This window comes from Stegostoma tigrinum, chromosome 29 (genome assembly GCF_030684315.1).
Source record: "Stegostoma tigrinum isolate sSteTig4 chromosome 29, sSteTig4.hap1, whole genome shotgun sequence".
NCBI lineage: Eukaryota > Metazoa > Chordata > Chondrichthyes > Orectolobiformes > Stegostomatidae > Stegostoma > Stegostoma tigrinum.
In genome coordinates, this window is record NC_081382.1 from 4188004 (window position 1) to 4202763 (window position 14760).

The following is a 14760-nucleotide window of genomic DNA, read 5'->3' on the forward strand; positions in this document are numbered from 1 at the left end:
AGATCCAGCAATCTCAGGGTGTTATCCTTGTTGATGTCATTGGTGTCGTGGAATGGCTGCCTACCTGATTCATCCAGCAGTGTGGCAATTGTCTCTTTGGCTAGATAGATTTTTATGGTTGTAAATAGTGCTGTTACACTGAAGGATTTTTGCATCCTCTTCTACTCTGGTGCCCTTGATGATGGTGTTGAAGAATTCTTTGGAGGAGTGGATGGACTGGATAGCGTTGTCAACCAAGCATTTCAGTTTCCGTTGTAGTTCTTTGGCTAGTCTATATGTTGGTGTGCCTGGTAGTGAGACAATGGGTCTGAGGGGGACCCCTGACTTGTGTACCTTGAGGAGTCCACAGAAGTGGGGTGTGTTAGATCCCTGGCTCCATTTTTTTGATAGTCTGTCTTGCTGATAACTCCTGAATTGTGTAATTTCTTCAGGGTTGTCTTGATCCAGTTCTCTAACTGTGTATTGGGATATATCACCATCTGATGAGAAGTACTGGTATCTGCTCGTCTTGCATTGGCTTTCTCAATATATTGGGTTTATTGAGAATTACTGTCGTGTGTCTTTTGTCTGGTGATAGGATTACAATGCTTTTGTCTTTCTTGAGTCTTTCCATGGTGTTCTTCTCTTTTATGTTGAATGTGTTCCATTTAGCTTTACTGCTCAGTGCTGGGACTATCGTCTGTCTGATGGTCTGTTGTATTTCCTCCACGAGTCTGTTGTTCTTTAGTGTCGATTCCAGTGTAGCCAGGGAGTTAGTTTTTTTTGCGTCTCTGCATAATCATAATTCAGTCCAAGCACTTGGGTGGTCTTCTCAGTGTCTATAAGTGGTCAGTTTGAGATGTCCTTGATCCATATTTCTGTGTTGTCCGTGTCTATGTTGTGAGTTTGGGTAGTTTGTTTTGTAGGGTTATTCTTCTCTTTGTTCTGGTCCTCTGCTGTTGTATGGTGATGGCTTGTTCCAGTGTGGTTGTGCATTCTTAGTCCATTGCGTTGGAGTACAAAGTTTTTTGGCGCACAATTTCCTGCTCATATTTGAGGAGGCGGTTGTGGGCATCATTGATCAAAATTCTTATCATTCTGCGGACGTTCTGTGCAGCTGGTCTCCGTGCCTGCGGATTGTTGATAGGTGGTTTACATTTTAAGCTTTGTGCGTGTACCTGTTTTCTGAGGCATTCATAAATAACAAGTGGGACGGAACACCAGCGCTTCACCAGAGGTGCACTGATGATGTTACCCAGCAGGGTGATGAGACATCTGCAACCAAACACAATGGCTCAGCGAGTACGTCTACAACCTCATCTACAACCTGAGCTACAAATCCTCTCAAAAATCTTTGGACAAACATTTGAGAGGCAGGTGGCGAGTTACACACCACAGAATTAGCAGCTACTGGCCTGCTGTTATGGACACAGCTACATGTCTGGTTCTTTTAAATTTCTGGTGAATGGTAATCCACAGCATGTTAAGTGTGGGAGATTCAGCAATGGTAATGCTGTTGAACATGAACAGAGGGCGGTAAGATTCCCTTTTGTTGGAAATGGTCTTGTCTGGCACTTGAATGAAAATGCTTTCTACATTAGTCACCCCTTACTCCTATTTATTATTTATGTATGGCATATTTTAACTTAATACAGTTTGGATACATTTAATTTAGGGTCATTCCAGTACATTTATTCTAGTTTTATTCTTTTTGGACTACCTTGATCAATTTTATATTTCCAGTTACCAGTACGACCTAGCAGCATAGCCCCATCCTTGCCACTTTCAGTTTGCCAATTCTTCTAGCTGCATGTATATAGATCTTGGGAGATTCATCAGTAACCTTATGAAATGAACATATTGTTAACAGTAACTTTTCGCAGTGTGCAGAATAAAGTGAGTGAGCTGAAGATGGTCATAATATTCAGGTATGGTTTATTTTACATTCTACTCAACTCAGCAGCTTGCTCAGTGCCCGACCCTGCTCTGACATTTCACCTCATCCAGTCTCCCCCTCCTCCTCCAACCACTTCCCCTAAACAACAACTCACCCAAACCCCACTGATGCTTCTGTCCATCTAGTTTCCATTAATCCATCCCCTCCACAACATTCCACCTGTACAGAAGTACACAAGGATTTGGACTTCCTGGTACATGATTTACAGTTAGTGTGCACGTACAGCAAGTGATTAAGAGGGCAAATGGAATGTAGGTGTTTCTTGCAGAGGGTCTGGAAATAAAAGAAGAGAGATTTTGCTGCAATTGTATCAGTTATTAGCAAAATCATATCCAATGTACTGTATACAAGTTTGGTCTTTTTAATAAACAAAAGGACGTAATTGCATCAGAATCTTTTCTGAGAAGGTTCACTCAGTTGATTCCTGGAACATCAGAGTTACCTGTGAGGAAAGGTTGGACAGGTTAGGTTTGTATCTATTGGAATTTAGAAGAATGAGAGTTGGCTTTTTAAAAATTCATTCATGGGTACCATGGGTGGGTATCATTGGCTGGCCAGCATTTATTTGCATCCCTAGTTGCTCTTGAGGAAGTGTGGTGGAGCTTCCTTCTTGAAGGACTGTAGTCCATTTGTTGTGGATTGATCCACAATGCCAATGGAAAGGGAATTCCAGGATTTTCACCCAGTGACAGTGAAGGAATGTGGTACATTTCCAAGTCAGGTGAGTTTGCTTGGAGTTAGTTGTGTTCCCATGTATCTGCTGCCCTCACCCTTCAAGATGGAAATGGTCATCGGTTTGGAAGGTGCTGTCTAAGGATCTGCAGGGCATCTTGTAGATAGCACACATTGCTGCTATTGAGCAGTGGTGGTGAGGGAATGGATGTTTGTGGATGTGGTGCCAATCAAGCTTTGTTCTGGACGGTGTCAAGCTTCTTGAGTGTTACTGGAGCTGCACCCATCCAGGCAAATGCAAAGTATTTCATCATACTCATGGCTTGTACCTTGTAGATGGTGGACAGGCTCTAGGGAGTTAGGTGGTCAGTTACCAGCTACAGTATTTTTACTCTTGTAGCTGTTGTATTTATATGGGTTTCTGGTTAACAGTTACCTCAACAATGTTGATAGTGGGGGATTCAGTGATGGTAACATCATTGAATATAAACAGGCGATAGTTAGATTATCTCTTATGGGAGATGGTCATTGTCTAGCATTGTGTGACATGAATGTTACTTGCCATTTTTCAGCCCAAGACTGAATATTATCCTGGTCTTGGTGCATTTGTACTTGGACTGCTTCAGTGTCTGAGGAGTCATGAATAGTGCTGAACATTGTGCACTCATTGGTGAACATCCCAATTTCTGGCCTTATGATGGAGGGAAGGTCATTGATGAAGCAGCCGAAGATTGTTGGGCCTAGGACACTCATCTGAGAAAATCCTGCAGAGACATCCTGAAGTTGAGATGACTGACCTCTGACAACCATAATCATCTTCCTATGTGTCAATAAATGTGGAGCTGGAAAAGCACAGCAGTTCAGACAGCATTCAGGGAGCAGGGAAGTCAATGTTTTGGGCTGAAACCCTTCGTCAGGACTGGGGAGGGGGAGGGGAGCCCAGAAATAAATAGAGGGAGGGCAGGTAGGGGTTTATTTTCCTTGGTCAGCGGGAAGGGTGGAACAGATAGGTGAGTAGGAAGATGGACATTTGGGGGGGGGTGAAGAGATTTTGAAACTGTTGACCTCCCTGCTCCTCTGAAGCTGTCTGACCTACTGTGCTTTTCCAGCTGTACATTTACTGACTGTGGCTTCCAGCATCTGCAGTCCTTGCTGTCAACATCTTTCTACGTGCCAGGTATGACTCTAAACAGCAAAGAGTTTGCCCCGATACCCACCGATTCCAGTTTTGCTGGGGCTCCTTGATGCCATGCCTTGTCAAGTGGAGGGAGAGCTCTTGAATGTTTTAAGGCACAGGTAGAGTGATGTTCTTGTTAATCAAGAACCTATGAGCATCAGGTGTAGGTAGGGAAACAAACTTATGGGAACAATCAGATCAGCCGTGATCTTATCAAAAGATTAATCAGCCCTCCTTCCTGCTGCTAAGTTGAATGCTTTTAATTAATTTTCTCAATACTGTCTAACCTCTACTCCTGAATTCTGAGTTTATGCTCTTTCTGGTCCTGAGAAGTACCAAGTGTGAAGTGTTAAATCATTGTAATTAATTTTAAATAGGAGTTTTTTTCATTTAGGCACGCTGCGGGGGGTCTTTGGTGCAATGACAGTGTTTTGGCCTCTCGGGCAGAACGTCCACATTTAAATCCCACCTGCCCCAAACATGTGTCATAAGACATCCGAATAGGTTAATTAAAAAATCTTCTATTGCAAAATAGATGATGTCTCCCAAACATTTTAAGTTTGATTTAAGGATTTGATGCTTGTTATAGTATTCCCGTAGGGAATTGTTGCTCTTTCCTTTGGTTCAATTTGTTATACTGTTTTCAAAAGTGTAAAATTACATTTCTTGAAAATGTGATAACAAAGTGTGGAGCTGGATGAACACAGCAGGCCAAGCAGCATCTCAGGAGCTTTTGTGCTTCTAAGATGCTGCTTGGCCTGCTGTGTTCATCCAGCTCCACACTTTGTTATCTTGGATTCTCCAGCATCTGCAGTTCCCATTATCACTCATTTCTTGAAACTGTGGTGTGATGCAATGAGAAGCTATGTCCTTGAAACACATCACTACACGTGAGTAAATTGACTCCAAATCAAAATTCCAGGCTTGAAACAGAAACAAAGAGTATGACTTAAATAGTGATATATTTGGAAGTGTGGATGTACAAAAGGGTCTGGGTGCACTTGTAGGCCAGTCGATGAAAGTAGATGGGCATGAGCTGCAGGCAAACTGGAAGACAAGTGCTATGCTGGCCTTCATTGCAATAGGACTTGAGTTCAGAAGCCAGGACTTCTTACCTGAGGTACACAGGGCTTTAGTTAGAACACACCTGGAGTATCGTGTGCAGTATTGGTCTCCATACCTAAGAGAGGATATACCTGCTATAGAGGTAGTGCAGCAAAGGCTGGCGAGACTGATACCAGGATGACAGGGCTGTCCTATGAGGAGAGGTTGCTCTGACTGGACCAGTAAACATATAAAATTCTAACAGAGTTGTACAGATTAGATGCAAAGTGGACGTTTTTCTCAGTTGGAGAGTCCAGAACCAGGGACGCACTCTTAGAATTTGAAGTAGACTATTTAGGATTGAGTTGAGGAAACATTTTTTCAGAGGGTAGTGGATCGGTGGAATTCTCTACCACAGAAAGCTATGGAGACCAAGTAACTGAATATATTCAAGAAAGAGACAGATAAAGTTTTAGATTTAAAAGGCATCAAGGGGTATGGGGAGAAAGTGGAAATATGTCATTGAGACGAAGGATCAGCCACGACTGTACAGAAGAGCTAAATAGCCTACTTCCTGCTCCTCAGTTCTAACCTTCAGTAACTAGCTATCTGGATTTGTACACGAATGACTAATACAAGTTTTTATATCAGTGCAATGGTCAATGATCTGACTAGTTTACCTGGATGAGGTGCTTGTCAGGCACGATGAGGAGGTCGCTGCCTTCCGGCAGTTCCTCCATCAGCTCAGTCACAGGTCCAAAGAGCAGCAGGTACATTTGTTTCCAATGCTCAATCTCCTCCTCACCTTCCAGCAGACGCTCTGTTGTCGGGGAATCTTTACACGATGAGCGGGGCACCCGTTTTCTCTACAGCAGAAAGATGTCAGAACAAGGGCACTAATGGAACCAACATCATTACATTACAAAAATCGTGTCTGAATTTTTAACTGTTTACATTTCATAGTCTGATGAAACACAGAAAATAGGAGCAGAAGTAGGCCATCTGGCTCTTCAAGCCTGCTCTGATATCACAAAGAGTTATTGTCACATTCTTACGTTAAAATCTACACTGCAGTCCATTATCACAATGCCATTTTCAGTTTATCATGCTCATCTAACCCACCTCCCGACCCCATGTTGTTTATATCAAATGCACTCATGAATTCCTTCACTCTGGTTCTGCGAAGATCTAAATTTTGAAGGACATTGAAGAATGTCATCAATTTCCGCTGAATGCAAGTAAAAGCACTGTCCATACCTTAAACTAATCAAAGTACTGAAGCCAGTGTATCACCCAGTGAGATGGAGACAGGGGGGAATGTACTGCAGGACTTGCTAAGAAAGGAACTCACGGAACGACGTTGATTCAAACGGGAAGCAGTGTAGTTATACAAAGTTTCTACAAACTACAGGAAAGAGAGGTTAGTCTGAAGAGTACTTACAAATTATGGCTTACAAACTTATGACCAAAACAACAGTGAAGTCGTATGTTCTAAAGCAGGATTATTTTCTCGCTTAAAATGAATTGAGTGGAGTATAGTTACATAACACAAATAACATGCGTGCAATCAATCTGAATCTTTACAATAATGTCGTCTTAAGGCCTGATTGACAATGAAGCTATCAAATCATCTTGTTTTCATCTGGGACTGGTGATTCACGATATGATGCCAAAATTAATTGATTATAAATTTCCATTGAAATTAGAGCTCTTTTAAAATGAGCCATCAATACTGGACTAAGGTTATGGAACTTACTAAAGTCAAGGGCCATTTACAAGTAGGCTGATAGCGAACAGAGCTAAAACTTTGGAGTACAATGGTTGTTGCTTAGACAAAGTAAGCAAACTGAAGAGAATGGTCTCACTCTGCAGTCTGATATTGATATTGATCATTTGGTGAACTGAGCAGACCAGTGGCAGATCGAATTTAATCCTGATAAGTGCAAGGCGATGCGATTTGGGAGGGAAAGAAATGCGCAACTAATGGTGGGTCCTTAGGGAGTTCTGAGGAATAAAGGGTTGGTGTACAAATCCTTAGATCCTTGTAAGTGTCAGCAACAGGCAGACAGGGTGGTGAAGTAGGCATATAAAATGCTTCTTTCACTAGCCAAGGCACAGAACATAGGAGCAAGAAAGCGTTGTTACGATTTTATAAAACATTAGCTAGACCAAAGATGGATTACTGTGCGACATTCTGGCTATCACACGTGATTGCATTGGAGAGGGTGCAGAGGAGAATCATCATGCTGTTGCCTGGGATGAAAGTCTCAGTTATGAGGATAGAATAGATAAGCTGGGTTTGTCTTCCTTGGAAAAGAGGAAGCTGAGGGGGGGATTTGATTGATGTATACAAAATTATAACGGGTATAGACAGAATACATTGTGAGAATCACTCCCCCATGGCAAATGTTTAGGAACACGTGACATAAATTTAAGATGAAGAGCAAGTGGTTTAGAAGAGAGTGGAGAAAATTTTTTTTTTAACCCAGAGGGTGGTAGAAATATGGCATAGAGATAACAAAGTGTGGAGTTGGATGAACACAGCAGGCTAAGGAGGCTAAATCTTAGGAGCACAAAAGCTGATGTTTCGGGCCTAGACCCTTCATTGGAAATGGGGAAGGGGAAGGGGGTTCTGAAGTAAATAGGGAGAGAGGGGGAGGCAGATAGAAGATGGATAGAGGAGAAGATAGGTGGAGAGGAGACAGGTCAAACAGGTGGGGATGGAGCCAGTAAAGGTGGGATGAGGTTAGAAGGTAGGAAATGGGGGTGCGGCTTACTTGGCATGCTGTCTGAGAGGGTGGTGGAGGCAGATACTCTTGCAACATTTAAGAAGCATCTGAATGAGTGCCTAAAATGCCAGTGCATAGTACGCTCTAGACTAAATGCAGATAAATGAGATTGGCATAGTTTTGAGTTTGTTGGTCGGTATAGATATGGAGGGCTGGAGGGCCTGTTTCTATGTTCTATGACTGAAAAACCTACCACCAGATCCAGACTTTGTATGGATAATCTAACACAGAAGAAAATTCAACTAGAGTCAAGAGTCGAGAGCATAGCTCTATTCCCTCAGAATAAGCAGCCATGTACATTTTCCAGGAGTCTTCCATCAACTAAGAATCCCAGCTGATTTTGTCTTTCTCTCTCTCTCTAGCTCCAGGTCTATGTGGGAAATTTCATCACCTCCTGATCTCAAATCACCAGAAACTGGAATATGCTTTGGGATTTGCATGGTGTGTATAGTTTGGAATTGCACCTCACTCACCTCAATCTCTTATTTCTATAGCACCTTCCATGTTCTCCAGTTAATGTGTAACAATTCACAGCCAATTAAGTATTGTCAGGAATGCAGGTAATCTGCAGTTGATCTGCACAGGAAGATCCCAGAACTAGCAATGACACAAAGACCAAAGAATTGGTTTTACCGGTGCTAGCTGAGGAATAAATACTGGCTAAGAAAACAGGGCGAACTGCTTCCTCTACCTTGAAATAGTACCTTGGAATATTTTATATCCACCCTAGAGGATAAACATGGTTTCATTTTAACATCTCATCCAATGGCTGACGCCCCGGCAGCCCCTCAGTACAGCACTGCTGTGTCGGCTCAGCTGCTGCGCTCAAGTCACTGGAGTGAGCTCTGAACTGTCAGTTTGCTGACTCAGCTGTGAGGGAGCTAGGCAGTGAGCCAGGACTGCACTTTTACCGAACTGGGCATTCAGCATTTCCTCATCAGCCACTACCTTGTTCCGTTTCCCGACAGTGGTTTGCCTTAGCCTTCTCTTCGGGATGTTCCTGGCCTCAGTCTCATAAAGCAGGGACTTGTTCTTCACCAGCTGCAGGAACTGGCAGATCTGGCTGTGGATTGTTTCTGACACCGCACTGCTCGTGGCATGAAAGTGGACCAGGCCTTCCTTTGCCTTCAGCACCCACAAATAGAGACCTGTGTCTACCAGTGAGTAATACAACACTGGCCCAGACAGGAGATCTAGAATCCTATAAAGCTCCTCGATGCTTGGGATGAATGACATTGAAGGCTCATCCATCATACTGTTCCAAACTGGGGGCTCCTCGATCATGAATGTATAGGTTAGAAATCTGTGTCTCCTGCCAGCCTCTGCATACTGAAAGACCTTTAAACTGTCACCCAGCTTTTCAAGGATTGATTGGATCCCATCATAACTCTCCAGAAGAATATCATTGGTCTCTTTTGGCAGAGTGATCCCCTCAACTATGAATCTTCTACTGAGCCAACAGTAATAGGCTATCACTTCCTTAAAGGCATTGAATCCTTTCATCAGCTCCTTTGCCAAGTAGGAGTATTGACAGCTGCACGCAATCTTAAACTTACACTTGTAGATCCATTCATCCTCTCCAGCAAGCTCTGCAGCTTCCAGAGCCTGCTCATAGAAGTACAAGGCATGGCGATACTGAGCAGTATCTTTATAAACCTCCGCCAAACCCAGAGCAGCCTGGCACTTCAGTTTAGGATCGTCCCCTCTGCAGTCATGATCCCAAGCTTGTTGGTACCAGTTTACTGCTTCCTCTATGTTGTCTGTTGTCCTGTATATGTCGCCAAGTCTAATCATTGCTGCTAATCGAAGTTGTCGCTCCCCTATGGATTTGGACAGGTTGAAACTCTGGTGAGTGTGGGTCACTGCAAGGTCATAGTTACCGAGCACTGTATGAATGACACCCATGGCTCCATGGGCCTCTGCAGCTGCTGTACTGTTGCCCAGCATCTTGCTCAGTTCACAATACTGCTGGTAGTTGATCACAGACTCATTGTAAAGCCCCAATTTCTCCTGAAGTTTCGCAACCTGCAAACTCAAAAACACATACAAGTGAGTCAGCGCATTTCCCAGTTTTCCAAATTGCTTCCGAAAGATTTTCAATAATCTAAACACTGGGGAGGCTCTATCCTCTCATGCATTCAGGCAACAGCAAGTAAAAGAGTCGTAGTTACACTATTCCAAATCTCCAGCCTCTGTAAGTCATCCTCTGGCATCACCCAGCACTCTCACCCCCACACCTGAGCTGGGAATTAAATAATAAATAACATTTTCAAAATGGCCTCAATATAATGAAACATTCCCAAGAGCTTATACATGAGGGTTTATTGGTCTTAGGCAGCTGAAGGCACAGTCAATTGTGCTGCAAAAATAAATTTAAGAATGCATGGGTAAGGTGCCAGGGTTTGGGGAGACCTCTCTGATGGTTGCAGGGTGGGAAGAAATTAGTGTTGCGAAGGGACATTATTTCAAAGGCATCCTTAAAAATAGGGAGGAGGCGTTTTCAGCAGCTGGACAGCTTTTGCTGTCCCCAACTCACCCCAAACCTGAGCATAAATTTCTGCCGCAGGAAAAGACTGAGAACATGTGCAGAATGCAAAACTGTCAGCAAGTCCAAAACAGCTCCAGCAGACCCCACTCTGACTGATAGCATCTGGCCAGCAGAGGGGAAGAAAATTTCAGGGCTACAATCTGCACAACTTGGCAGTCTTGATGCTTAAGCCTGAGTGGTGGCACTCTGCACTATTTCTTCAACTATCTAGTGTTCAATGACAAAATGTGTAGGAGTGCCTTCCGCTCCCCCTGCAGGTGCAAACACATAGTGGCCAAAGCCGCAAGATTCAGAGGTCCTTCCCCCCGTCGACATACATGACAGTAACTAAACTGAATGGGGTTCACAACAAATTTCAAATCATAGAATTATAGATGGTTACAGCCCCAAAAGAGGACATTCAGTCACTCATATTAGTGCAGCTCCTCTCAACAATTCACCTAATGACACACCCCTACCTTCTCCTGCCAGCCCTGTACAACCATCCATTCCTTTCCAGATAAAAATTTAAATCCTTTCTGAATTCCTCAATAGCCTCCACCATGCTTTCAGGTGGTGTATTCCTGATCCTGACCTCTTTCCGTGTGAAACCATTTATCCTCCTTACATTACCAGCACAGAACCGTTCATAGTATAATATCCTCTAAATTTTTAAACAGTACCTAGTGTGCAAAGCTCTAGATCCTTAACATATATCAGGAAGAGCATAGGTCCCAACAGTGTCCCTTAGGGAGCTGCACTGCAAATCTTCCTCCAGTCCAAAGTCTTTTTATGTCACTCACACAATTATGCAGTCACGTTGCCACCAACACTTTTACTCCATGAGTTCTAGCTTTTCCCACAAGTCTATTGTATGGCACCGCATCAAATGTTTTTTGCAAGTCCACAGACACCACGTCCACCACTTCATCCTCATCAAACCATTCTGTTGGTTCACCAAAGAACTGACACCAATTAGTTAAATATCATTTGCCTTTACTAAATCCCTGTTGGCTTTCTTTAAATACCAAAATTTGCCCAAGTGACTGTTAAGTTTGTCCCAAAGAGCTATTTCTAAATTCTCCTCCATCATCTAGATTAAATGACTAGCCTGGATGCATTCCTTTTTGAACAAGGATGTAACATCTGCAGTTCTACAGTCCTCCAGCACCACTGTTGAGTCTAAAGAAGATTGAATAATTATGGTCCGTGCCTCTAGAATTTCCATTCACAAATCCCTCAGCATGCTTGGAAGCATCTCATCCAGTCCTGATGCTTTGTTGACTTTAAGTACAAACAGCCTATCCAACACTTCCTAAATAAAAACCGAAAGAAATGTGGATTCCGTAAATCAGGAACAAAAACAGAAGTTGCTGGAAAGGTTCAGAAGATCTAACAGCATCTGTGAAGGAGGAAACAGAATTAATGTTTCAGGTCAGGTGACCCTTTCTCGGACCAGTTCTGAGGAAGGGTCCACTGGACCTGAAACGTTAACTCTGAATTTTTCTTCACAGTTGCTGCCAGACCTGTTGAGTTTTTCCAGCAACTTCGGTTTTCGATCCAACACTTCCTCCGTATCAAGTTTAAACCCTTCAAGTTTCTGAACGAACTCTTCTTTTGCTCAGAATTACGCAGCATATTCTTCTTTGGTAAAGCTAATAAGTATAAAATATTAATTTTGAACCACAGCCATGCCTCCTGCCTCCTCTTTTTGATACCTAATTGGTTTCATTCCTCCTTTAATCACTCATTTCAATGTCCATATTTGAATTCCAAATTTCCTTTCCTATTAGCTTCCAGTCTGTTCTCACTTTCTCTTTGTTTCTCTTACTTGCTTTATCCAACCTCTCTAAGCCTTACTTCTTTTTGATTACTTTCCTGGAAACCTTGCATCCAGGAATAGTTAATAACCAGTCCCGCCCTTCCTTGATCTACAGCATCATATTTCCATGCAACTCACCAATCTTGTTTACAAAACACTGCATTCATTCTTGCACAGTAATCCTAATATAGGTTTTATTATTTTGCGTCTTATTGTGAACCCACCTAATGACTGACACAGCCCTGAAAAGAACTGATAATTCCAAGAAAACAATGTATAAGGGAAGCACGAAATAAAGATCTAGTTCTAATTTTAAAGCACCTGTTATAGATCTCCAGGACACATATCCTGGGCTGATGAAGAATTTGCTTCATGAATTACTAAGGCTTCTAGTATATGCCTCATTTAAAATGCCTGAAGACGTGATACTAAGCTTAGCTCCGTATCACCAAATAGGAACAAAAAATGTAATGGATAATGCCTTAGGACACCAGAAAAATGAAGTGAGCAATAACAATTGTGCATAATGTATCGTTGTTATTCAAAGCTACATGTTTCAATGTGGCCAAATAAAATTCCTGTTACGTAGGATTTTCTGACTTCTTTTAGGGTTTCAGGGTTATGACTCTGAATGTCAAAACTGACTATTACACACTCCCACCACAGCCACTGCCAAACTCAGGCTCAGGTGTGAGCTATTCCCGACTTTTCCTCTGTCTCTAGGCATGATGGTGGTCTACCCCTTGACTGTACCCTATCATTCCAACTATATTCTCTTCAGGTGAGGGGCAGGATGCATTGAGAAAATGTCCCTTTTTCCTTAACCACAGATGTCTTTGTTAGCAGAGTTTGATTCTGTATTGAAAACCTATGGGGCTATGGAGCATGTCCATCAGCACTGAGTTCTCCTTTGGGTGGTAGGTGATTTGTTTTGCCATTGCCAGCTCTACAGAAGGTGCTCAGGAAAAGAATTCCTTATGTGGAATCTGGTCAAACACTCAACATTTTGCCAACTTGACACCCAAGCATTCTGAAATGAATCCAACCTACAAAAAGGTAGACCCAATTTGATCAGTCAGACAACAGTTATCTTAACACTTTGCTCTACCTGCTCTCAGATCAAACTGCTCTCAATCACAAACCATGATTGCAAATGATTTTGAACCTGCTCACCTGATGATAAGCAGATGTTACGTCCTGACAGTATCCAGTTGGTGGTCCTCCTATTAAGTGCTCCAGGTACTTCTTCCCAAACACTAAAGCTTTATGGTGCTGTTGAATAATCCAATAGGCCTTAGTCAGGTTCAGGTACACCATCACCTGTCTTTCCGAACTCCAGAACTCTCTGCAGCAAATACACACAAGCAGGGAAGTCAGTGTCATTTTGACTTTTTACAAAATTCATCCTGTTTTGGAGAAAGGAAGGCAGTCTCAAGGGAAGCATGCAGCAGTGAAGAGAAGGATGATCCAGACACTTCAGAGCAGTGCTGAGCGAGGCAAACTATCAGATACCAGTTGATTTGAGGTACGTTTCTGTCCTTCAACACATTTAGTCTTTACACTGAAACGATCTAATGCTATTTGTTGAGGCCATCACTATTTTTCTTTTATTTTTCTCTTTTGATTTGGAACTGAGAGTTGAAGTTAAGATCTGAACTTTGAACCGTGGTTTGTTTTATGAAAAAGAACAAGAACAGAGTTTTTTTTAATGGCTATTCCCTTCAGGGCAATCAGTGGTAGTGGTAGTGGAAAACCTCACAGTTTTTCATTGGTAATGGTCTACCAATGGAAGTACAGTCTAAATCAAGAATCAAACTTTATGTCAAACCTTTTTCAGGATATCATTAGCATCTTGGGAATTAAACAACTAAAATTGACAGGGTACCAACCACAGATCCAAGATTCTTTGGAGAGGTATCAACAGACTGGCAAAACATTGATCAAAGCCTATTGTTATGAGTGTCCAAAGAATTGGGATAAAGTGTCAGATTTATTTGACACCATAGATTCTCCAAATGAATCTATTTGGCATTAGCCCATTTAAATTAGTTTATGGCTGTGAAACAAGGGTGCCATTAAAACTGGTTAGAGATACATTGTTAAGCCAGACAAAATAAAATCTTCAATGTTACAGTATTTATCCATATTTCTGAAGGAGTTTCCAGGAGGTGATGGCCTAGTGTTATTATCACTAAACTGTTAATCCACAGACCCAGGCAATGTTTTGGGGGCACGGGTTCAAATCCCACCAATAAAAATCTGGATGACAAGGCTGGAATGGAGAAGCCAGTGAGTTATTTTTCCCAGAAGTTAAACCAACCCCAGAAAAAAATTCCACTGTAGAAGAAGAAACATTGCAAGTGTTGGCAGCTCCTTAACTTTTATTTTCAACACGGGAGCTAGGAAACTTTGATTATTTTTACTGATCATAATCCATTGACTTTCATTGAGAAATTTTAAGCTAAAATTCTGAAATTGTTCTTTTGAGGTTTTAATCTAAGAATTGTACATATTTCAGGGAAAGAAAGTGTAATTGTTGATGCTTTGTCCTAAATATAAACCATTGAAAAATTAAGAATGTAACCAAGAAAGTTGTATTGTGATTAAGAATCTAGTGGGAAGAAGAATTGAACAGCTAAGAGTTTTGAGTCTTCTTTGTTGCCTAAGTGTTACTAACCTTGACATGAAACACATTTTTGAGATGGAGTTGCGATTCTTTTAAGGGTGGAGGTACATTAAGACTATTATTATTTTTCTTTTTTTTTGATTTGTGAGTTGAAGTTAAGTGTTAAA

The 14760-nt window shown here is 42.0% G+C and overlaps 1 protein-coding gene across 1 annotated transcript in view; it reads right to left on the bottom strand.

Annotated features, from left to right (window-relative positions):
* LOC125465326 (tetratricopeptide repeat protein 28-like) overlaps window positions 1–14760 on the bottom strand; it is a 288267-nt gene that overhangs the window by 231046 nt on the left and 42461 nt on the right. Inside the window, exons 10-12 of the mRNA XM_059638296.1 lie at window positions 13141–13312; window positions 8567–9643; window positions 5510–5695 (exon numbers count right to left, since the gene is read on the bottom strand). Of these exons, the coding sequence (XP_059494279.1) occupies window positions 5510–5695; window positions 8567–9643; window positions 13141–13312 (1435 nt within the window). The remainder of the gene's footprint in view (window positions 1–5509; window positions 5696–8566; window positions 9644–13140; window positions 13313–14760) is intronic.